The sequence below is a fragment of the Thamnophis sirtalis genome, unplaced genomic scaffold (assembly GCF_051295495.1).
Source record: "Thamnophis sirtalis isolate CommonGarterSnake01/CBP01778 unplaced genomic scaffold, rThaSir2_p1.2 scaffold_1, whole genome shotgun sequence".
In the NCBI taxonomy this organism is placed as follows: Eukaryota; Metazoa; Chordata; class Lepidosauria; order Squamata; family Natricidae; genus Thamnophis; species Thamnophis sirtalis.
In genome coordinates this window covers 143,098,795-143,121,767 of record NW_028261381.1, presented here as the reverse complement: position 1 = coordinate 143,121,767, position 22,973 = coordinate 143,098,795, and the positions used below count along the sequence as shown (strand labels likewise).

At 43.5% G+C, this 22,973-nt stretch overlaps 1 protein-coding gene and 1 long non-coding RNA gene across 5 annotated transcripts in view; both read right to left on the bottom strand.

Moving 5' to 3' along the window:
* The window catches only part of LOC106542443 (uncharacterized), a 115,296-nt gene that overhangs the window by 14,393 nt on the left and 77,930 nt on the right, over positions 1-22,973 (bottom strand). The gene's annotated exons all lie outside the window — the stretch shown is intronic.
* Positions 2,733-4,509, bottom strand: DIO3 (iodothyronine deiodinase 3). Its single transcript, XM_087726449.1, has one exon. It carries the CDS (start codon positions 4,375-4,377, stop codon positions 3,508-3,510), a length of 870 nt encoding a protein of 289 aa, XP_087582575.1. The 5' UTR covers positions 4,378-4,509; the 3' UTR covers positions 2,733-3,507.

The following is a 22,973-nucleotide window of genomic DNA, read 5'->3' as shown; positions in this document are numbered from 1 at the left end:
TATGTGCTAGTTGTTCCTGACTCTAGGGGGCAGTGCTCATCTCCGTTTCAAAGCTGACGAGCCAGGACTGTCCAAAGATGTCTCCGTGGTCATGTGGCTGGCATGACTAAATGCCAAAGGCGCATGGAACACTGCTACCTTCCCACCAAAGGGGGTTCCTATTTTTCTACTTGCATTTTTTACGTGCTTTCAAACTGCTAGGTTGACAAAAGCTGGGATAAGTAACGGGAGCTCACTCCGTTATGTGGCACTAGGGATTCAAACCGCCAAACTGCCGACCTTTCTGATCGATAAGCTCAGTGTCTTAGCCACTGAGCCACTGCATCCCTGGACCAGCATGTTACAAAGAGGCAAAATGTTGGAAATGGTGTCACAGTCCCAGCCCCAAACCTTTTGTACATGCAATGCTACATTTGTCCCTTTTTGATCCCTGGCTCCCGTGGACACTGCTGAGTAAACCACTTCTGTATTGTTGCCAAGAAAATGAAAGGGAAGTGTTCAAGTAATTCCCAGGAACTGAGCTTGATTCCAGGAAGATCCTACCTCAATCTTTTCAGGTTACAACCCGATTTCTGAAATGGTTAGCCAGCAGCCGCATGAGAATTCAGGGTGACTCAAAAGCCACATAACCTACCACTATGTTTAGAAATGTGAGTTTTGGATTATAGCTTACATGTTCAAACATTGCAGTTCTGTTGGTGGTCTGACTGTATTTGACTGGTATTCTTTATTATATAAGGTCTAACTATACAATAATTACAAATAATACATAAATTAGCACTTGGGTTTGAGTAATACCTCTTTGCTCAATTCAAGTAAACAAAGTGCTCTGAAGATAATAGTGAAACAAGTACTGGTAATAGCCCAGCTGTAAGCAGTTGCCTGCCCAGATTTATTAAGGTCATGTTGCTTGGACTAAAGCAGTATTTTTTACATGGGATATGGAAAATTATGGTAAAGCAAGCATATTTCTCGCGTTAATAAAACTAATAATGATCAAATTTACATAACAAATCTAGAAGAGTGGAAAACTGCTGAGCATTTTTAAAGGTTTTGTGTATATCACAAGAGGCAATCCTTTGTGGGGATAACAGGTAAGAATATCATATTTTTTTATTCTTTCCCTCTTTACTATCTGCTGACCATCCCTGTATGTGCAATGTGAGCTAAAAACAATTCCCTGCTACAATGCAACATATTATAGTTACTTGAAACTGCATGCCAACGTTTGAAGTTGTGTGGCATAAGATTAAAAGACCTATCCAAACCATAGCTGTGCAGGCAAAGGGTTGTAACAGAGAAAGCTTACAAGCAGTGCAACTGCTCCTAAATAAAAGGTCCTTTCCTATCTCTTGGCATCAGATCTCTTCCATGCAGTTAAGCTAGCTGCCTTTTCACAATACTTTTACTCATTTCTCTCCCCCCCCCCCAAGATTACTCATGTTAGTACCAGAAATCTGTGGAGCAGATAACTGTTCATCAGTAACCACAAAGGACAATACGCTGATAAGATGTGATGTAACTTAAGCCTCAAGGATTACTTGATGTGTGTAGTTCTTTTCTGGGAGAGGAGGGGCGGGGGAATGAAAATAGCCCAGATATTTAGAGGCATTGTCTGGGAATCCAACTATTCCTCTGGCCCAGCCCACCCAGCAAGTTCAAATGATTTACAAATCACAATCTTTCCCCTTAACAAATTTACCCAACATTGGTGTGTATGAGGATATTTATGGCTCTTTCTTTACACATTTGCATATTCAGTATATAGGATGATAGTAGCAAACCCTAGAAGTCTATCCCCCCCAATACCTTAAGAATAAACAACTTTTACAGAGAAGAAGGGCACTTAAATTCTAGACTTGCAACCCCAAGTTCTATATTGCATGATAAGTGGGTTTCAAATGCATAACAATTGCAGAATTCTAGTTGCATAAACTTTCCTTGAATGGGGAGGGAGAATGTTTTTGGGATTCTATTTCATTTTCTAAGCCCCTGTAGACTTCATAAAACAGTGGTTAAGAGTCTCACAAAATAAATCAATATTTGGTTTAAGTGTAAACTGACTGTGATTTGTGACCCATTGTTTGTATGACTCAGGGTGCTGCGTAAACCCAGCAAGTTCTACTTGAGTTAAGAAACTATGGTTAAAACAAACAATGGCTTAGCACAACGGGTAAAGCCTTAAAAGCTCATGTCACGATATACAGTTGTCTCTCCCACCATATCCAGAGTGATTCCAGGTATTCTGTCTTCCAAGGTGGATAAACCTACATATTTCTTAATTGGGGGCTGGCAGTTGAATCTTCCGTAGAACTGATAAGACAAAACTCCCGCACCTTATCAGAAGGCAAACTGGAGGAGGCTGTTCATGCCAGATCCCACAGTTGTGTCCCCCCCCAAAGGCAGTAGTAGAACACAACCCCTTCCCATCCAACAAGGCACCTTTTCCTTTGCTTAAAAGTGGCTTCTGATCACATCCCGTTTGGGAGCAACTTCCTCAAATCAAAGTCTGAGCCACCATGGAAATGTTCCTCAAAGCTCCTTTACAAATGGCTGCTAGTCCACACGAAATATACATACAGTAGTGTAAAACATGTTTTATCATGGTGGGTCCCTCTCCTGCTTTTTCTCCCCACCTGTTGGGACCCTCATTGAAGCAAGTTGAGAAAGTTGCTGCACCTCTGGAGCCTTAATCTCCTCCATTTTTCGGTTAGAAAGATCCAAATGAGGCATACTTTATTCAATCATCTTTATTAATAATGTTATAAAAAGCTCATAAAAAACAGGTATTTTACAAAAAAAAAAAAGATAAAAGAAGCTCAATATACCACCAGCTCAGAAATCACATAAATAGACTTGTGGGGTGTATTTTTTTTTTTTGGTTTTTCTTTTTCTTTTTCTTTTCTTGCTTTCCTCAAAAACCAAAACTGGCAATTCTGGCATCTCCCAATTTCAGACTCGGTTTCCTGGCGCTCCAAAACCATTTCGAAACCGGTCATCATAAAGAAACGCTAGAACTCCCAGCCAAGGTTTTTGCTAGGAGAGCGGAGAGAGAGGAACAATAAGGAGAGAACACACGCCGCTCGGGCACGCGAAACTTCTCCCCAACAGACACACGTGCAGGGCAGAAGACCGTTCCCATCGGAAACACCCGCGCACACGTACACCCGAAGCCCGCACGTGCACGCACACGCTCAGCAACAGGCCCTCCAAAACAACCAGGAAGCGCGTCCCCCCACCCTCCCCGCAAGAGAGAGAGAGAGGGAGAGAGAGCGAGAACGGTTCGTTCACGCACGCAATCCGGAAATAAAGGGAAACAAAACTGCACGTGGAAATGGATGTCAATAACAAGTGCTGGGCAAATCAACATGATTTGAATAACGTCTCGCATGAAAACTCACACAGAGTCTCTCGGGAGTTACGGAAAGGGGCGGGAAAGGCGAGCGCAGCAGTTCGAGCTGCGCTCTTTCCTTCCCGTCCCCTTTGCTCTCCGCCGGGGAGTCTTCCTTACACCTGAACGATGACGGTGCTGGGCCCGGCCCGGAGGCTGCTCTTGTACTGGTCGAGCCAGCGCCTGAGTTCGGAGATCTTGTAGCCCTCCGGGCCCCGGCCGCCCTGGTATATCACCTTCCGCTCCTGGATAATGTAGATGCGCTCGAAGTACGCCCCGTAGGCGGCGCTGGAGGCGTTGTCCATGGTGTCCACGGCCAGCGGGCAGCCCGGCGCGCCTTCCTTCATCAGCTGAGCCGCGCGCAGCCGGTCCTGCAAGCACTGGTGCTTGGGGATGTCGTAGGCGGCGTCCGAGCTGACCCAGCCGTCGGAAGGGTGAGCCTCCTCGATGTAGACCAGCAAGAAGTCGGCGATGTCCACGAAGCGCGTGGCCAGGCGCTCGAAAGCGCGCAGGCGCGCCATGAAGGGCGGTCAGGTGCAGCTGCCGAAGTTGAGGATCAGCGGCCTCTTGCCCCGGGCGTAGTCCAGGATGCGCAGCCGCGTGCGCCCGTCCAGCTGGACGACCTCTGGGTTGGGTGCCGTCGCGCCGACGTGCGCCGCCTTGAAAAAGTCCAGCTTCTGCCCGTGCCACACGGCTTTGAGCGACTCCAGCGTGAACATGCGGTTCGAGTCGGAGACGCAGAGCGGAGGGTCGTCCGGCGGGCAGGTCCCGTCGCTCGAGTCGCCGTCGTCCTCTGCCGCCAACTCTTGCTCCTCACCAGGTGCCGCCGCCGCCGCCGCGGCGGTCAGCAAGAGTTTCTTCCGGATGCAGAGAAAATCCAGGAGCCAGAGCATCACAGCGGTCAGGAGGAAGCGGGGCAGGAGGAGCACGCCGGCGGCCACCTGGCTGAGCGCTTGCAAGGTTTGGGCGCCCACGGAGTGTAGCATCGCCGCGGCAGGAGTGGCAGCTCTGCTGGGCACCCACGCTGTGGTCCCGAGCCTCCCGCTCGCCTCCCCCGCCGCTCACTCCCACCAGCTCCTCTGGGCGCCTCAGCTGATGAGATCCCGCTTCTCCTTAAACCCATTTTATAGTCGGGGATTTAAATGAAAAAGTGACTCCACCTCCGGCCGGAACCCGCCTCCTTTGGAACCTGAGCCCGGGGATTACCTACCCCTCCACTCCAATGACCTAAAAATATACTGGCCAAGAGAGGCACTGGGGTGGGGGGTGTGGACCGAGGGAACGCGCAAGCCAGCCAGCCCCAACCCGGCTTTGGAAGGACGGGGGGACGTGCCAAGGCGCAGGGAACGGCCGTTCTCAGGCCAGGCAGCTTTAGGGCATGTCCGGGTCTTTTCCCGGGCAGGTCGGGCGTGCCGGGAATAATCGACGCAACAGGCTCCCTTCTCCTCCTCCTCAACATTGCTCACTTGGGTGTAAACTTGGGGAGCGAGCGAAAGTAATCAATGAAACGCTCGGGACGCGGCGACCAATACCGGATACCCCCCCCCCCTTCCCAAGCGCCCTCGGGCAAGTAGTCGCCCCTTTCTTGCCTCTTCTTTTTTCCCGCGCTCGCCACCCCAACTCCCCAAACGTCGATGGAAAGCGAGGCTGAAGTGAAATTATCCCGAAGAGTGAAACACCCGGTGCACGCAAACGCCTCGGAAAGCAAACCTCTCACGCGGAGCAGCGTCGCCAAACTTTGTCTTAAGTCTTGGAAGAGCCGACTCGATCCCCACCTTCCTCTCAAGGGTTTTTTTTTTTTTTTGCCTCCGCCCGTCCGTCCCCCTTTGCCAGCGGTGAGGCGCGAGAAGCGATGGGCTACTTGGTTAAAAACAAAAGTACCTGGCTCGGTCTTTCTCCGCTTGGGAAACGGACGCCTTTTTCTTTTGGGCCTTCGGGTTCTGGGACGCCGTCCACGTGGTCGGGGAAGGATAGACGTCGTTATCCGGGAACCCGGGAGTTTAATGTTTGGTTGGTGACCTCGTCTCGGAGTTACCTCGCTGGTTAAACCTGTTGACCGCGGCGAATTCGGCAGCGAGATTTTAAATGCGCGAGATAATATGTTTTGCTTCCCGCAGCCGCCGCTAGGGGTAGCTGTTGGCCGAAGGGTGAAATCGGTAGCTCGGAGCCCTCCGCGTGTATAAACTCCCGTTTTTAACCGATTTGACTGGGAATATTTGGAATTTAGCAGCACAAGAAGCCGAAGGTGTTCACTAACTCCATCCCCATAAAGTTCAGCATGGTATACAAGATGGAAAGAATGCACCCTCTGAAATTATGAGCCCTTAAACAGCTTTAAGATTCATTGGTTACACAGGGACATTGCATACAAGCACACACTTCCCCCTTACGTTAGAAGTCATTCTGTTCCAAGGGGGACTGTGTTTATTCTGGGTATTAAGCAGAAGTCTTTCCCTTTAGCTGATAGCATACTTTTTTCAGCTGGAGATGCCTTTGGTAAACTATTAACAAAACTAAGTTCTCTCATGCCAGCAACACATTAATGTTACGCAACAGGACTTTCACTCTGTAGTTTTGCTCTGTAGAATACTTTGAAAACGATTTAGAGTTATGCTTTGAACCACGCACAAGCACTTCCCTGCTGTTTATTAAAGGAGCCCATTCTTTTTCAAGCTTCTGTGAAAGCTGGAAAAAATAGACCTGGTGCTTTTAAAGCTTGTCTTAATGAACAGAGTCCTTAAAGTAGCAGCAACCTTTTAAGGCTCCAACCTTTAAAACGAGTGTCTAACCTTAGTAACTTGTGCTCATAAGACTTGTGAGCTTAAAGTTAAAGCATGTCTGGCTGAGGAATTCTGGGAGTTGAAGTCCACAAGTATTGAAGTTGCCAAAGTTGGACACCCTTGCTTTAAAATATCAGGCTGCTTTGATGCTGTAAGAGGTCTTGTGTTTGGGTATGCCTGAATCATGGCTTCTAATATCTTTCATGCAAGATAAATTTTGGATAACGTTACACTGTATATTGGATTTAACAGCCACCTGTTGTATAATGTATAAAAAGTTTTTCCCCCCAAACACCATCAGTCTGCTAAATAAATAATTCCCTCAATACTGTCAAACTATTCACTAAGGCTGCATTACTATTACTATTAATCTTCTCATCATTCCTATCACCCATCTCCTCCCACTTATGACTGCATGACTGTAACTTTGTTGCTTGTATCCTTATGATTTATTGTTGATAAATCGTTGATTGTTGATTGATTGTTTCCTAGTATGCTTTGATTGCTTATTTATACCCTATGACTATCATTAAGTATTGTACCTTATGATTTGTGACGCATGTATCTCATCTTTTTATGTACACGGAGAGCCTATGCACCAGACAAATTCCTTGTGTGTCCAATCACACTTGGCCAATAAAGAATTCTATTCTATTCTATTCTATTCTATTCTATTCTATTCTATTCTATTCTATTCTATTCTATTCTATTCTATTCTATTCTATTCTATTCTATTCTATTCTATTCTATTCTAATACAATAAACCAACCAAAACAAGAACCAATCCTGGATCCTATTTTTCTAGTAACTTGGTGGTTATAAAATGTTGAGGGAGAATGGATCAATTGTAATTCCCAGGTAGTTATCAAGGATAGCCCCTTGTAGAGTGCTTTGTAGTAATCCAAATGGGAAGTGACCAGGATGTGAGTGCCCCTGACAAAATCTGCTTAAATGACCAAAAATGACCATATTGTATTGTATTGTATTGTATTGTATTGTATTGTATTGTATTGTATTGTATTGTATTGCATTGCATTGCATTGCATTGCATTGCATTGCATTGCATTGCATTGTATGTAAGCTGCATTTCTGGGTTCACTATCAGATTGGGATGTAAGAATATGGATGGCCAGTGGATGGCAGCAAAGCAGTACAGAAAAAAATGTATTTAAAACATTAGATAGCTTCCCATCTTATTTAGCATAATTTTATGAAGAAAAATAAAAGCATAAAAATCAGCATAAAAACTCATAAAAACGAACCCTTTGCTCCTATTAAGAGGTGGTGTGGGTTTTTAATTTCAATTTGGGAATTTTTCCAGTATCTCTAGAAAAGGAGACAGTTCCATATTTCAAAGTAGGGAATAAAGTAGATTTAAGTAGTGCTCTCCAGATGTGTGGCTACATCTCTCTTAATCTCTAGTGGTTAGCTGTGCTGGGAAGCCTGAGAATTGAAGTCCAGAATATCTGAAAGGCACTAGATTGCCTATCCCTGATCTAAGGATCCCAAAAAGAAAAAAAATCCTCCCCCTACAGATACAAAGTCAATTAAAAACTCCAAAGCTGGAGACTTTAATTTACTTTCAATCAGCCAACCAGTTTTCTGTTGACCCTGGAGATCAGTGAACACTTGTACATTACTGGGCACTTGGCTTTGGAGACTATTGATGACAAGAGGACCAATAAGTACAAGAGAGTGAGTATGTTCAAGGAAATAGAGCAGCATTTCTTAACCTTGGCCACTTTAAGACAGGTAGCCTTCAACTTCCAGAATTCCCTCTTAGGGTTCAAGCAGAATTTTATTTTTTATTTTATACCTATTTATATCCCATCTTTATTATTTTTACAAATAACTCTAGACAGAAAACATATAAAATCACAAATGAAGAGGTGATAAGCCGCCTGGGAAAGCAAAGGGAAATCATCCAAGTCATTAAAAAGCGAAAGTTAGAATATTTAGGGCATGTGATGCGACATCCAGAAAAATATGGCATACTTCACCTAATCCTCCAGGGAAAAAATTGAAGGCAAATGAGGTCCAGGCAGAAGAAGAACATCATGGCTTCAAAATCTAAGGGTTTGAACAAAACTCGGCAGCACTTTTTCATGCGGCTGTTGAGAAAAATAGGATCGCCAACATCTGATGATGGATATGCCACAAGAAGAAGAAGCAAACATATCCAGCATACCTTCCTCCTCCTATTTTCCCCACAGCAACAACCCTGTGAAATGAGTTGGGCTGAGAAAGAGTGACTGGCTCAAGGTCACCCAGATAGCTCTCATGATTTAAGGTGGGACTAGAACTAGAATTCACAGTCTTAAGCATCAAATCAAACTGGCTCTCCTTGTGGCTGCGGAATTCTGGGAGTTAAGAGTTCACCCATCTTAAAAGTGGCCAAGGATGATAAAACCTGGAAAAGAGCATAGTATATCTACACCTATTAAGGTTTTAGAAAAAAAAAGTTGAGCAAGAAGTTATGAAATAACTACAAACAATTACAGTATGGAACCCTGACTGCTCTTTAGAAGGCCAGATCCTGAAGATGAAGCTCAAATACTTTGGCCATCTAATGAGAAGGAAGGACCCACTGGAAAAGAGCCTAATGCTGGGAAAGATGGAGGGGCAAAAGAAGAAGGGAAACACAGAGAATGAAGTGGCTGGATGGAGTCACCGAAGCAGTAGGCGTGAGCTTAAATGGACTCCATAGGATGGTAGAGGACAGGAAAGCCTGGAGGAACGTTGTCCATGGGGTTGTGATGGGTCGGACATGACTTTGCAACTAACAACAACAATATTAATGTCAAGAAAGATATTAGGAGATGTTTTGCACTGTACTTTTCATAATATTAGGACCCTAAACCACCAAAGAAATGGAATGGTGGAAAACACAGGATAGACAAGGAAGTGCTGCTTCATACAGCCCATATTTTAACTATGGAATTTGCCATTCCAAGAGATGGTAGCAGGAACCATCAAAGGTGTATGCCTGTTAAACATGTTCATGACAATTGCTCTTGGAATGGCTCATAGTTGTGCATTAGAACATTATCTCTAGTATTGTGAGAAGATCCCACTTTATACTCATCGCTGAAGAAGAGAATGCTGGGATATTGTACTCCTAACCTGCTTGTGGACTTTCCAGAAACATTTTATTGGCCACTTTAGGAAGATAAAGCTGGCCTGGATCATCTATGGAAAAATCCGATACTTAACTATGCACTTTGTGAAGAAAAGGAGCTTTTCCCTGTTATCTTTCTCTACAACTTACTCTATTATTCTATTACTGTATGTCCCTCAGTTTTTTAAAAAGATCTAAGCGGGGGTGGGCTTCAAAAATTTCAGCAACAGGTTCACTGCCTGGTTGCTGGGTGGGGGTTGCCGTGGTGGGGCTCTTGCATCACGGTGGGGGGTGGGGAATACACACAGACGTTTTTACCTACCCCAGACTTTGGAGGCTTTCCTGAGCCTCTGAGTGTGAAAACTGCCTCTTCTGGGCTCTCGAGGCCCTCTGAAGTTCCTTCTGGAACTTCTAGGAAGCCTATTTTCCCTGTCCCCAAGCCTCTGCGCACGCCCTGCACTTACCTCGCATCCAAAATGGGCCACATGGAGACTCCTGGGAGGCCGGGGTGGGGTGGGTGGGGCCAGCTGGGTTGGGATTTGGAGGGTCTCCAAACTGGCCATAATGTTAGCTACGGGTTCTCCCGAACCCAGGCGAACCCATAGTGGCCCACCCCTGGATCTAAGTAAAAGTAAAGGTTCCCCTCGCACATATGTGCTAGTCGTTCCCTACTCTAGGGGGCAGTGCTCATCTCCGTCACAAAGCTGAAGAGTCAGCACTGTCCAAAGACATCTCCGTGGTCATGTGACCGGCCTGACTAAATGCCGAAGGTGCACCGAACACTGTTACCTTCCTACCACAGGTGGTCCCTATTTTTCTACTTGCATTTTTATATCATTTCCAACTGCTAGGTTGGCAGAAGATGGGACATGTAGCGTGAGCTCACTCTGTTACGTGGCGCTAGGGATTCAAACCACTGAACTGCTGACCTTCTGATCGGCAAGTTCAGGGACTTAGCCACTGAGTCACTGCATCCCCTGGTTCTAAGGCACCCTCAAATTTAGAACTTTTCATCATAAATAAACTTAATGTTCTTTGGTATTCAATGATTTCTCCCTTGTTGTTGGTATTGTTTTTGAACTGTGATTGTTTTTCTCTTACATAACTATCTTACATTTGTAACTTTATTGTGTTTAATCTGAAATACGAAGTGTGAGCAAGAGGAACTAGATTCCCCCCCCCCCCAGAATATGTATTGGGTCTCTTTAGTGCTAGTACTGCTGCATCCCACACAAATTTGATGTTTCTATCCTTAAAACCGTTCATACATCCATGTTTCCTATTCAAGAAGTATAGACCGGAAAGAACATAGTACATGTACTGTAATGTATTTGTGGTTGCGACCTTGTTGCCTGATCTTAATTCCTTAACAACAAGTGGTTGTTTGTGCTATATTTTGTAATTTTACATTGAATTGAGCAATGGGAAATGGAACGTGCCCATAATAGAATTTTAGCCTTGGAAGAAATTTCAGTTACTGCTCTTACCATGCCTATGGATCAAAAGGGATTGAGCCTCAATTGCTCAGGCAGTATTTATGCATGCTTAACTTGCTTTTTGGATTTTAGTGGAAATGCTCCTACATAAACTTGCTGTAAGAGTTACTGATATTTCAGATCAATCTTGACTTGGGTTTTTGTGCAAAGTTGAATCCTCAACTTGGCTATATTTTTGAAGTCTTGATTTGATTCATATTTAATGTCAAGCATTTAGGAAAAAAGGCATGAAAACCAAGCATTTTCTGGCCTCTTCATCCATCCCTAAGCCTACTAGATTATCCACATGCCTTGAGGGACATATAAGTTATATTGGGATAGGGTTCGATATCCAAACATTGAATAGCATAACATCTGTTTTTACTCTTGGCACTTATAAAATCAAACAAAACTGAAGTAAAAGCATGCTGAAAATGTATAGCCTCTCACACACTGATAATGTTACATAGCATTCAATGAATCCTATGCTGCTCCACAGAGAATAAATTAGTAATCCTTGCTGGAACATAACATTGCTATAAAAGAAAAAGAATACTTTTCAGAGGTAGAGATGAGGGTCCCTCTTTTGTAGGATTAGGGTCAATTAAAACTCTTACAAAGGGGGCAGCCCCCTAAGAAATGCTCACAATTCAGATCTTTGCCAGTTTAACAATCCTGCCTGTTTTGAACATTCAAAGCAAAAATTGGCGTCCTTCCATCTCAAACTTCTAATCACATAATGTTTCCAGACTGCCCCCCCCTCCTCCCCAGTTAGATTGGAGAGAACTGCCAATACAGTTACTGGGGAAGCCATGACCCCCCATTATGGTTAGATTTCAGATTCTGTTATTCTCAGCTGTTAGCCATTTTACCTAGAATCAATAAAAAGTGCCATTTTGGAAGATCACAAGTTTTTTTTTTTTTTTAAAGTTCTGGTTAAGCTCTGAAAAACTGTTGCCATTGATTTAGGTGTGCAGTTGTCTTCCTTGCACCGCAAATGAAAAATTCTCCAAAATACAATTCCAACACCACCACCACGTTGGAACAGAATTCTAACTTTTTTGTACCATGGATCCATTTGAGAGTCTGTAAACCTATAGACCAGAGGCCATAAGAATGTGGCTGTTTACATTCACTATTGAACAACAAGTTACATTTCAGTTAGAAGTTAATGAAAATAAGATTGCATATTTCCCCAATTCCCAGGGGGAAAAAAGCCAGCTTTAGAAGATACTTTTTTGTCCAGCCAGCTACATCTTGTACCAGTGATTGATAAATCATGTGCCATCAAGTAATTTTTAACTCCTAGAGACCACATAGATCTGTATGATGAACTGTAGTAATTGTTCGCTTTATAGATTAAAGATTATTTCCATCTACTTCCAAATATTGTAGCTAACAATGTACTTGCAGTTCTTCAGGTTATCACTACATGAGTTCAGCCTTGTTCTACTGCTTAATTTAGAGTTCCTCAACTTTTCTGGCTTTGCAGACCAATGTGTGTGTGTGTGTGTGGGGAGAGGGGATGGTTTCTTGTAAGCAGCCAGCAAGCGGCACATGCTCACTCACTGCTCAGGCAAGTGGGAATGCACCCATGCCCTCGCGTGCTGCTTCCATAGCCTGGTTCCAAATGGCTCGTGGCCCAGTAGTGGTCCACAGCTCAGGGGTTGGACATCCCTGGCTTAATTGACAACTAAACTTCCCTAACAGATCAATCTTATTATTCACTAAATTACAGTATGTCTCCATGGGCCATCTGAACGTGGAGGTGAATATCACACAGGAGAATTTAACATTGATAAACACAACATTGCTTTATTAGCGTTTTTGGATTTAACCAATAAAACCCGTGAGTGCTTGAAATAGAAGTAATGATTCCCAATTGATTTTGCCCTTGCTTTGTGCAGTAATTACTGAGACTGTAGGATTGGAGGATGGTATGGAGATAATACTTGAAATGAGTTGATGTGTGAGGTTTATGGCCTTATGCTAATTAAATTTAAACTAGTTTATTTTTCTTACTGTTTTCAGTCTAAGCTAAAGACGTCCTGATACCTGTGGATTTTCATAAAAGTCAAGTTCTGCAGGTTCCTTCCACTTTTACTGTTAGTGACTTTACGTACTCTGAGCATATATGCTTTGTATTGTGAAGGACTTCCGGGAAACTCACCTGAGAGGGGTATGATAACTTAGCCTCTAGGTTAAATTTACAGAGTAACCTTCCCCAAGGATAGAAAAGCTGGTAATTCTTGTTTAGCACTCTGAACTCTGAAAATAGTTTGTTAACTAGCTGTTCCTGGATATTGACTTTTTTGATGGGTTAGGCTTTTCCAGTGTTTGGTTCCTGAAAATTTGGAAGGTACTTGCCTGCAGCAAATCTACCGTGAAGAGCAAGATATCAGAAGGAACGCGTAAATCTTTTGCCCTTAGTTTTCCTCATTTCTACAACCTGTCTGCCTGGAATCCATGCTGTATACAATTGAGTGGGTCCAGAGGTATTTCACAAGAAGAGTACTCCACTCCTCTGTTCACAATAGAATCTCTTACGCTACCAGGCTCGAAATTTTGGGTTTGGACAATCTGGAACTGAGCCGCTGCGGTCCGACCTAAGCATAGTACACAAAATTGTTTGCTACAATGTCCTACCTGTCAACGACTACTTCAGCTTCAACTACAATAATACATGGGCAAACAATGGATACAAACTCAAGGTAAACTGCTCCAAACTCAATTGCTGAAAATACGACTTCAGCAACAGAGTGGTCAACGCCTGGAATGCTCTACTTAACTCCATTGTTACATCCTCAAACCCCCACAGCTTCAACTTTAAACTGTCTACTGTGGAGCTCACCCCATTCCTAAGAGGTCCATAAAGGGGGCATGCATAGGCACACCAGCTTGCCTACCAGGGGTGGGTTTCTCACGCTGTTCCAACCGGTTCGGTTGGAACGGGGCCGGCGGCGTCCTTGTGCACGCGCGCAGTGCATGCATGCATACTAGTGTCTGTGCGATGCTCCAGCTGCTCCTGGAGGATTGCGCAGGTGCTGTATGTGTCCTGCGCATGCGTGGAAGCGCAGAACTCATCAAAACCGGGTAAGGAGTGCGGGCGGGTGGGCCCTTCGCTGTCTCCGGAAGTTACTTACTTCTGGGTTCGCCGACCAACCGGTTCGCGGGGACTGCCGCGAACTGGTTGAAACCCACCTCTGGTGCCTACCATCCCTGTCCTACTGTCCCCATTTATTTGTACTCATTTCCTTTGTTCATGTCCATGTTGATACTTATTCCTGCTATCTTGTACATGTTTGACAAACTAATAAATAAAAATAAATAAACCTCCCCAGTTTTTCCTTACTTGCTGATCCAAAAGCTAATGTGAAGCACCCTTTGTAATGGAATGTAGGAATGACCTATCCACCAACCTATCCACCAATGTTTCTTGAGATGTGTACGCATTTCCATTTCTACGTTGGTTGTCAGTTGCTGCTAATTTTTAGGGATATAGGAGAAGTCTATGACAATGTGATGATGGTGTTTCCTGGCTTCTATTGTGTAGGTTAGTCTGCCTTCAGTGCTGGGTGAGATGTGACTCTTCCTTGCAGACAAGAATGAAGCCATAAGCATAGATAAGATTTCCACTATTACAGTGCACAGAAATTAAGGTCTGTATGGGAAACTGTACTCCAAGGTTTAAGTGGTGGGCTTTTCTCTCCAACCCTTCCAACCCAGTGGATACTCCCTGTTCTCTTAATGGCCTTGGAACATCTCATCAGTATTGACAGAATAGTCATTTGTAGTCCCTGTCTTGCTAGTTCATTCTTTACCTTTACAAGCACCTCAGATGGAGCTTCTCATATCTTCCTGGTACTTTAATTGACTATATAACCTCAATTCACAAACATCAAGTCACAGTCCTAACCTTGTCCTCCAGGCCTTCCAATAGTGCACATTGCCACTGTAAGTGTCTTCATTCACCTTGTCTCCTCTTATTAAATGGGCCTTTTGGTAAATTTTCTTTCATTCTTCAGAACAAGAGCTGTAGGTCTATCTGTGCTTGTAAAAGTTCTTGACTTTGGAAAGTTTAGCAATTAAGTTTAATTGCATGCACATACAAAAAATAAAATGAAGTTTCCAAACAGGGCATGCCCAGAGTCTCTTCACATGTAACTTAGAAAAGCCATGCAGAAATCTTTGATGCAAATAAAACAAGTCAAATGCTATACAAGAGAAGAATCACGTAATTCTTCACACACACACACACACACACACACACACACACACACACACACACACACACACAAATATATATATATATATATATATAAACAGAATCATGGATTGATCCAAACTCTTCATATTTAAATGTCACATGAAATTGGGTCTACTTTAAAGGTTCCACCTAACTGTATCTTTAGTTGGAATTTAATTGAAAACTACTTTTATCTAATCTTGGATGAATAGGGGGAATTCAAATATGAAGATGTAGAATTGATCCCAGAGAGATCTGATGCGTATCATTTAATATGAAGACAATTTCATATTTTTGTTTGCTGAAATAAAAAATAAGCAAATGTGAGGAAACTGCATGGGATTGATGAAAATTAAAGCTATGGGAATTAAACCAGTGTTCAGTTTCTTTTGTTCTAAATATTACGTTGTAATCTGTATGAAAAAAATAATAAACATTAAATTCCAGATATGTTCCTAGACGTAAACGGTCAATTTCTCAAAACTGGATCCTTAGTGAAATGTTTGGTAATGATTAGCTACCAGAATAAATTATAATATCCTGCAGTATATATTTTTTTATTTGTCAGTGATATCATGGAGACACACTAACAGTACATAACATTCAATCTGTTGCAATATTGATTTAATAATATCAGCCACTGCAGTGCCAAGCAAAGCAGCTGTCACTTTTCAGCAAGATAATCATTGCCAGTTGCAGAGACAGAAGAGAAAATTCTAATTAAAAGCCTGCTTTGAAATACAATGCAGATTACAGTCCAAAGGCTAACCAGGTTTCTCACAAAAAGGTCATAGGAAGGTGCTGCAATTCTTTTTAAGAATTAGGGGATTCACAGTATTAACATGTTTATATGTGTCAATCAGTGGTGAAATTCATTTTTTTTACTATGGGTTCTGTGGATGTGGATGGGTGTGGGCATGGCAGGGGAAGGATACTGTAAAATCTCTATTCCCACCACACTCCAGGGGAAATGATACTGCAAAATCCTCATTCCCTCCCAATGTCAGGGGAAGGATACTGCAAAATACCCATTCCCTCCCCACTTCAGGAGAAGGGTATTGCAAAATCTCCATTCCTACCCCACTCCAGGGGAAGGGTACTGCAAAATCTCAATTCCCTCCCCATTCCTGGGGGAAGGATACTGCAAAATCCCCATTTCCTCCCAATTCCAGGGGAAGGATACTACAAAATACCCATTCCCTCCCCACTCCTGGGGAGGGTAAGGTGACCAGATTTTCAGATTGGAAAAGAGGGACGCCCTTGACCGGGGGAGGGGGTGGCTTGATTAAAAAAATTTTTTTTTGTCAAAAGGTCACCCCAGGACACTGAAACCAGCATAAATACGAATCTGTTGCCAAACAAAATTTTGATCACGTGACCATGAGGATGTTGCAACGGTCGCTAAGTGTGAAAAATGGTCATCAGTCACTTTTTTCAATGCCATTGTAACTTTGGTCACTAAATGTTTTCCTCCTCCTCGAGACTCCTCACTTCTTCCTTCATTCCTCTTGCTTATCTACCTTCACCTTATCTGTCTTCTGCTCTTTCCCTCTCTTCCTTCCTTTCTCCTTCCATCCTCTCTTCTTTCCTCACTCACTCCCTTCCTCTTTTTTTCTCTTCCTTCCTCCTTCCATTCTTCCAGCTTCATTTCTTTTGCCTATCTACCTTCTCTGTCTTTCTGCTCTTTCCATTTCTTCGCTTCTGTTCCTTCCTTCTTCCCTCCTTTCCTATTTCTTCCTTCTTCCTTCCTTCTGCCTATCTACCTTCACCTTCTCTGTCTTTCTACCCTTTCCCTGTCTTCCCCTTTCCTCCCTCCCTCCCTTCTTTGCTTTCTAGTTCCATCTTTTCTTCTTTCCTCTCTCCCTCTTTTTCTTTCTTCCTTCCTTCCTCCTTCCTCTTGCCTATCAACTTTTTTTTTTTTTTTGTTACATAGACGACACATACCCACAACAATAAAAACAAAAGAAAAAGAAAAAAACCCATCATCACATATAGCATGTCATTTGGTTACAAGTGTTTTAACATTTATCATTCTTATACATTTATTATTTCATTTAATAGGTTATAATATACAGTTTGGGTTGCTTTGTTTACCATCCCTTCCTCCTGTTATAACACCACCTTATTTTCCCTTTCTTTTCTCCCTTCCTCCCTTCTCTACTTTCTTCCTTCCTGCTCTCCTTTCCCTTCCTTCTTCCCTTACCTTTCTCCTACTCCTGCTCTTCCTCTTCCCCTTTCTACCCTCTCTCCCCCTCTTTCTCTCCTTTCCATCCTCCTCTCCTTACCTCTTTCTTCTTTCCATCATCCTTTCATTCTCTCCTCCTTTCTCCCTTTCTCCCAACTCCCTTTCTGGGAGTTGAAGTCCACACACTTTCAAGTCTCCAAGGTGGAGAAAGACTGATCTATCTAATTAATATAATTATTTCTCCCTCTCTTTTTCACTCTCTCTCCAGCGCACACACGCAAATGCATAGGGCAGCCCACCTCACACACAGGTAACTCCGGGCGGCTTACGGGAAGAGGACAGCTGACCACTCAACCACGCGGGGGGGGGGGCAGGATTTCGCCAAGAAAAGTTAACTTTCCTGCGAAAGGGGCCGGCAGCCTCTCAGCTGTTCCCGGCCGGGGAGATCTCCCCCCACTTCCACTCCTGCGACCCTCCTCCCGCCTCCTCGGAGCTTCAAGCAAGCTAACTGGGAAGGCCGGGGAAGAAGAAAAAGCGGCAGCGCGGGGGCGTGGCAAAAGCCCGGCTGCCGTTTCTCTTGCTGAGGGCGGAAGGGGAGGAGGAGGAGGAGAAAGTTAAAGTGGCAGCCCGATCCCTTCAGCAGCTGAGGAGGGAAACGTGCGTTTTGACAGGGCTTGAACAGCGCTGTGCAAGCCCTGCCAAAGTGTCCATTTCCCGGGCGGGCTGCCGTTTCTCTTGCTGAGGGCGGGAGGAGGAGGAGGAGAAAGTTAAAGTGGTGGCCCGATCCCTTCAGCAGCCGAGGAGGGAAACGTGTGTTTTGACAGGGCTTGAACAGCGCTGTGCAAGCCCTGCCAAAGTGTCCATTTCCCGGGCGGGCTGCCGTTTCTCTTGCTGAGGGCGGGAGGAGGAGGAGGAGAAAGTTAAAGTGGTAGCCCGATCCCTTCAGCAGCTGAGGAGGGAAACGTGCGTTTTGACAGGGCTTGAACAGCGCTGTGCAAGCCCTGCCAAAGTGTCCATTTCCCGGGCGGGCTGCCGTTTCTCTTGCTGAGGGCGGGAGGAGGAGGAGGAGAAAGTTAAAGTGGTGGCCCGATCCCTTCAGCAGCCGAGGAGGGAAACGTGCGTTTTGACAGGGCTTGAACAGCGCTGTGCAAGTCCTGCCAAAGTGTCCATTTCCCGGGCGGGCTGCCGTTTCTCTTGCTGAGGGCGGGAGGAGGAGGAGGAGAAAGTTAAAGTGGTGGCCCGATCCCTTCAGCAGCCGAGGAGGGAAACGTGTGTTTTGACAGGGCTTGAACAGCGCTGTGCAAGCCCTGCCAAAGTGTCCATTTCCCGGGCGGGCTGCCGTTTCTCTTGCTGAGGGCGGAAGGGGAGGAGGAGGAGGAGAAAGTTAAAGTGGCGGCCCGATCCCTTCAGCAGCCGAGGCTAATTCTCTGCACGAACGAGAGCGTGGGGGCAGCGGCAGCCGCCCGCACAGAACTTCCACACGCTTCACGGGCTTCTGCCGGGCGGCGGGAGCCCCGGAAGTGAGAGGAAGTTCTCTGCGGGCGGCTGCTGCTGCCCCCACCCTCTCCTCCTGCCGCGGCGAGCGGAAAATTCTCTGATTAGAATTAGATTAGATTACTCACCAACAAGCGCAGCTGCAACCCCAAAAGACGAAAGGAAAATGGAGACTTGCGCAGGCGTCCTCAGGCTAAGGAGTCCAGCCAATCAGTGAGCTGGTTGGGATGGAAAATTTTCCATCCCAGCCAGCTCACTGATTGGCTGGAGTCCTGGCCAATTAAATCAGTGAGCGCAGGCTGGGCTGGCTTAAATTTGTAGGTAGCAGATAGAACAGAACGATGAGCCAGCCCAGCAAGCTAGCAGCTGATGGGCGGGAGCTGCCAGCGCCAAAAAAAGCGTGCTTTTTTAAAAAGCGTGCGGGACGCGGGAAAATGCATTAAAAAGCGGGGGTGTCCCGCCAAAAGCGGGACGTCTGGTCACCTTAGGGGAGGGGATATTGCAAAATTTCCATTCCCACCCCACTCTGGGGCCAGCCAGATGTGGTATTTGCCGGTTCTCCAAACTACTCAAAATTTCTGCTATTGGTTCTCCAGAACTTGCTGAATTTCACCCCTGGAATGAAATATAGTATTCTTGAATTAGCTTATGTCGTGTTTAATGCTTAACATGTTAAAGAATTTGTTGCCCTTATGCTATCCCAACTTGCTTTTACAGATGGTGATCTAATTAATTTCTGTGTTAATATTTCATAGGTATTTAAACTTCTACATAATTCATGTATCAAACTCATTCAACCATCTAGTCTCTAAGATATGATCATTTTGGATCTCCTTCTCATCTTGAGAGATTTTGCCCTTCCTGGCCCTTTTTATTTTAATCCCTAATCTAGCCTTTCCCAAATTGGTATCCTGGATGTGTGAGCAAAGCAGTTTCCCCCAAGATTCTGTCCTTCAACAAACAGAATAAAGGAGTTTTCTCTAGTTAAACAGGGTAAGAATGATGGGACTTGGAAGTCCAACACATCTGGAAGATAAAAGATTGAGTATGGCCAATATTATTTAGCTTGTTCTTTTAACTATGTTACTTGTCTTTTTAAAAAATTAACTATCTTCCCCATTGACCAATTTTTCTTAGTATGTAATCCCCCCCCCCCATTTTATCTCATTGTCCTTTTATTTTTACCATGACACATTTTTAATTTCTTCAACTATGTGATAGTGGTCACTTGGATGACCTCTATATTAATCTCTTCTATAGTCTCCGGGATATTTTAAAGTTTTGACCAAATTTATACAAGTCAAAATTACTGGCACGGAGGATTTTCAACTTTTGCCAACTCTAAGCAATTCTTTTTGGAATATCAGTCTTGGTTTTCCTACAAAATAGCAAAACCAATGGTCATACTATTGCTCTCTGCCATTTGGAATTCCATAATACAGTGGAATCATGTTGAGATTTTCACTCATTTTACCCTGGCCAGCATTTCCATGACTGAAGATGAGAGATGCTGTATTTCAATAAATGGATATGCTACCAGTTTGGGAAAGACTGATGAATCTTTTTTCTTTTGCCTTACATTTTACTTATTTCTTATTCTTTCTGCTCCTCATTTTGTTCTTAGTACTTAGTACATTGTGGAAATCAATAGGTTTATATTTTTAATTCTCTTAATTGCTTAATGGTTTATTACTTACATACGCTTTCCCCAAATCTTTTATTTTTGTAATGAGAAATATATTGGTAGTTATTGCTTAGCTGGAAGATCTAATTGAAGGGTTAAAGTCCTCCTTAAAATGTTGTGACTCTGATCTGGATCAGCTTCTACTAAATTTATTTTTTGCATAAAACAACTAAAAAGGACACTGTTTTTTTTGTATTAAACACAATGTGTGCTATGACTCTTGAGTTCAAACAATTAAAGAGGTTGGATTATGCTTTGATGTTCTATTTGTGAACGTAGAAGACTTCTGGTTTTGCATTCTGGAGAAACAAAATGTTGGGTTAACTGATTCTTTGGTATTATTTAGTAGGTATTTTCTTACCTTCTGTTAATGGTATTACTGCACAGGAACTGCATGGTTCTTATTTTTTATTCTGCATTCTCTTGGAGATGCTGTGGTTCATTTACAAATGTTCATTAACAACTATATGCTGTTATATTCTATTTATTTTTCTCAATTAAATAATCTTTGTGAATCCTCTCTATTATGCATTTACATGTCCTTTCAGACTAATTACAAAATTTAAAGTCTAAGTTTTCTACTTTTTCCTGGTCAGAGGTATGCTTCATTGTAGGAGTTATTGTTATTTTTCAGATTTGTGATTATTATTCCACTGTATCTCTTCTTTCTGTTTCCATTTCCTCTCATCTTTAATCTAAAGAGTTTGGGCAGATATTCTGTCTTCCCCTCCCCAATATTTTTAGTGCAGTTTCTGCCTATCCATATATGAGAATTGAGGAACTTGTGATCTTCTAGATCAGTGTTGGCGAATCATTTTGGCACTGAGTGCTGAAATGGGAGTGCGGAGTGCACGGGGGAGCACCAGAAACCGGAAGAGCAGCTCCCTGGCTTGCATGTGTGGGAGCACTGGAAATCAGAAGAGCAGTTCCCCGCTGTGCATGCACGCACTGGGAAGCTGAGCTTCCTTTTTCCAGTGTGCCCATGCACACTGATCACCTAGTCTTCCAGTTTCTGGTGCACATCAATATGCAAAGCTCAGCTAGTCGGCGCACATGTGCATGCTGGAATCCATACAAGTAATGGGTGATGGCTGGTGTGCCCAGAGATATGGCTCTGCATGCCACTTCTAGTACGTGTACCACGTGGCACGACAAAACCGCGAAGCCCTTATCCGCGGAGACATAAGCACGTTGCTAAAGCCGCAACGTCATCATTGCGCGTCATCACCGCCACGACAACAGCGCGGCAACAGAAGGGCGCTTTAAAACGGCGCCGCGGCAGAAAGCCAATTTCCATTAAGGTAAGGGTTAGGATTAGGTTTAGGGGTTTGTTTTAGGGTTTGTTTTAGGGTTAGGTTTAGGTTTAGGGTTAGGTTTAGGGTTAGGTTTAGGGTTAGGTTTAGGGTACTGAGTGCTTGGGAATGTGCGGATTTGCCCTCCGCGATTATGTCATCACGGTAGGGTCGCGTTTTTCCTTAGCGCTTTGAATGGCGTGAATTAGTCTTCGCGCTTATGTCTCCACGGATAAGGGCTTTGCGGATTTGTGGTGGAACCCATGTACCACAGGTTTGCCACCACGGTTCTAGATCAATGTTTCTCAGGTTTGGCAACTTGACATTTTGGGGACTTCAATTCCCAGAATTCTTTAACCAGCATTGCCAAGGTTGAGAAACAGAGTTATAGATAGTCTCTGAACAATATCTTCTAGCATTTCTTCCTACTGACCCTGTTGATAATAGGAAAGTCACATTATGAATATCTGGAGGGCCATAGGTTTTTCATGCTTCAACCTAAATCCTTCAAATTTTGTCATTATTTAATTCCAAGAGTTGTTTAAATATTATTTTAAGTCTAAGTCTCTCAACTAAAAGAACAGATTCTAAAAAAGACAGTTGTATTCCAAGATAACACATATTTTTTCTTGATTTGTGCTCTTCCATTAAAATGCCACTTTGATGGAAATGCTTAATAAAAAGTAGACAGAACACTGGAACTTTTCAAATGTCTGTGTCTGTCTCTCCCTTCCTCTGAGAAATATAACTAGAAGGGCCAACATTAGTAATTTTTCAGGACCTTTTTATGTTCAGCTCATATTTTCAGTATAATTCTAACAGATCAGAATTAAGTAGGTATTATTATATATTTCCAGTTGTATTTTTCTCCAGTCCAACTCAGTTTACTTGGCTGTTCTGTTACAGGGAAGAATAGACCTGTGTTGGGCATTGGAAAATATGCTATATTTTCTGTCAGCCTTGCCTTTCTGGTTATAGTTGCATCAAGTTGGGGTTAGATAGTGAACAAAATATTAAGTTCAAGATAAAAACAATACTCTTTTCTCCCATTTGTTTGTGGGTTTTCAACACGCACGTTTAGCATTCAGATTAGACAAATGTGCCAATTTCAATTTTTCTCAGGTCTGCATTTTAAAAAGTTTGCATTAAAATGTCCATTATTTGGGTGGATAGTTTCCCAAAACATATATGTCTCAGTTCATAATTTCCCTAATGTAGACAGCAATTGGAAGCCATTTTATATAAAATTATGCATTTTGTACATTATTCTTCTGAATACATATATATCAATACTACCTTAAAAATGGT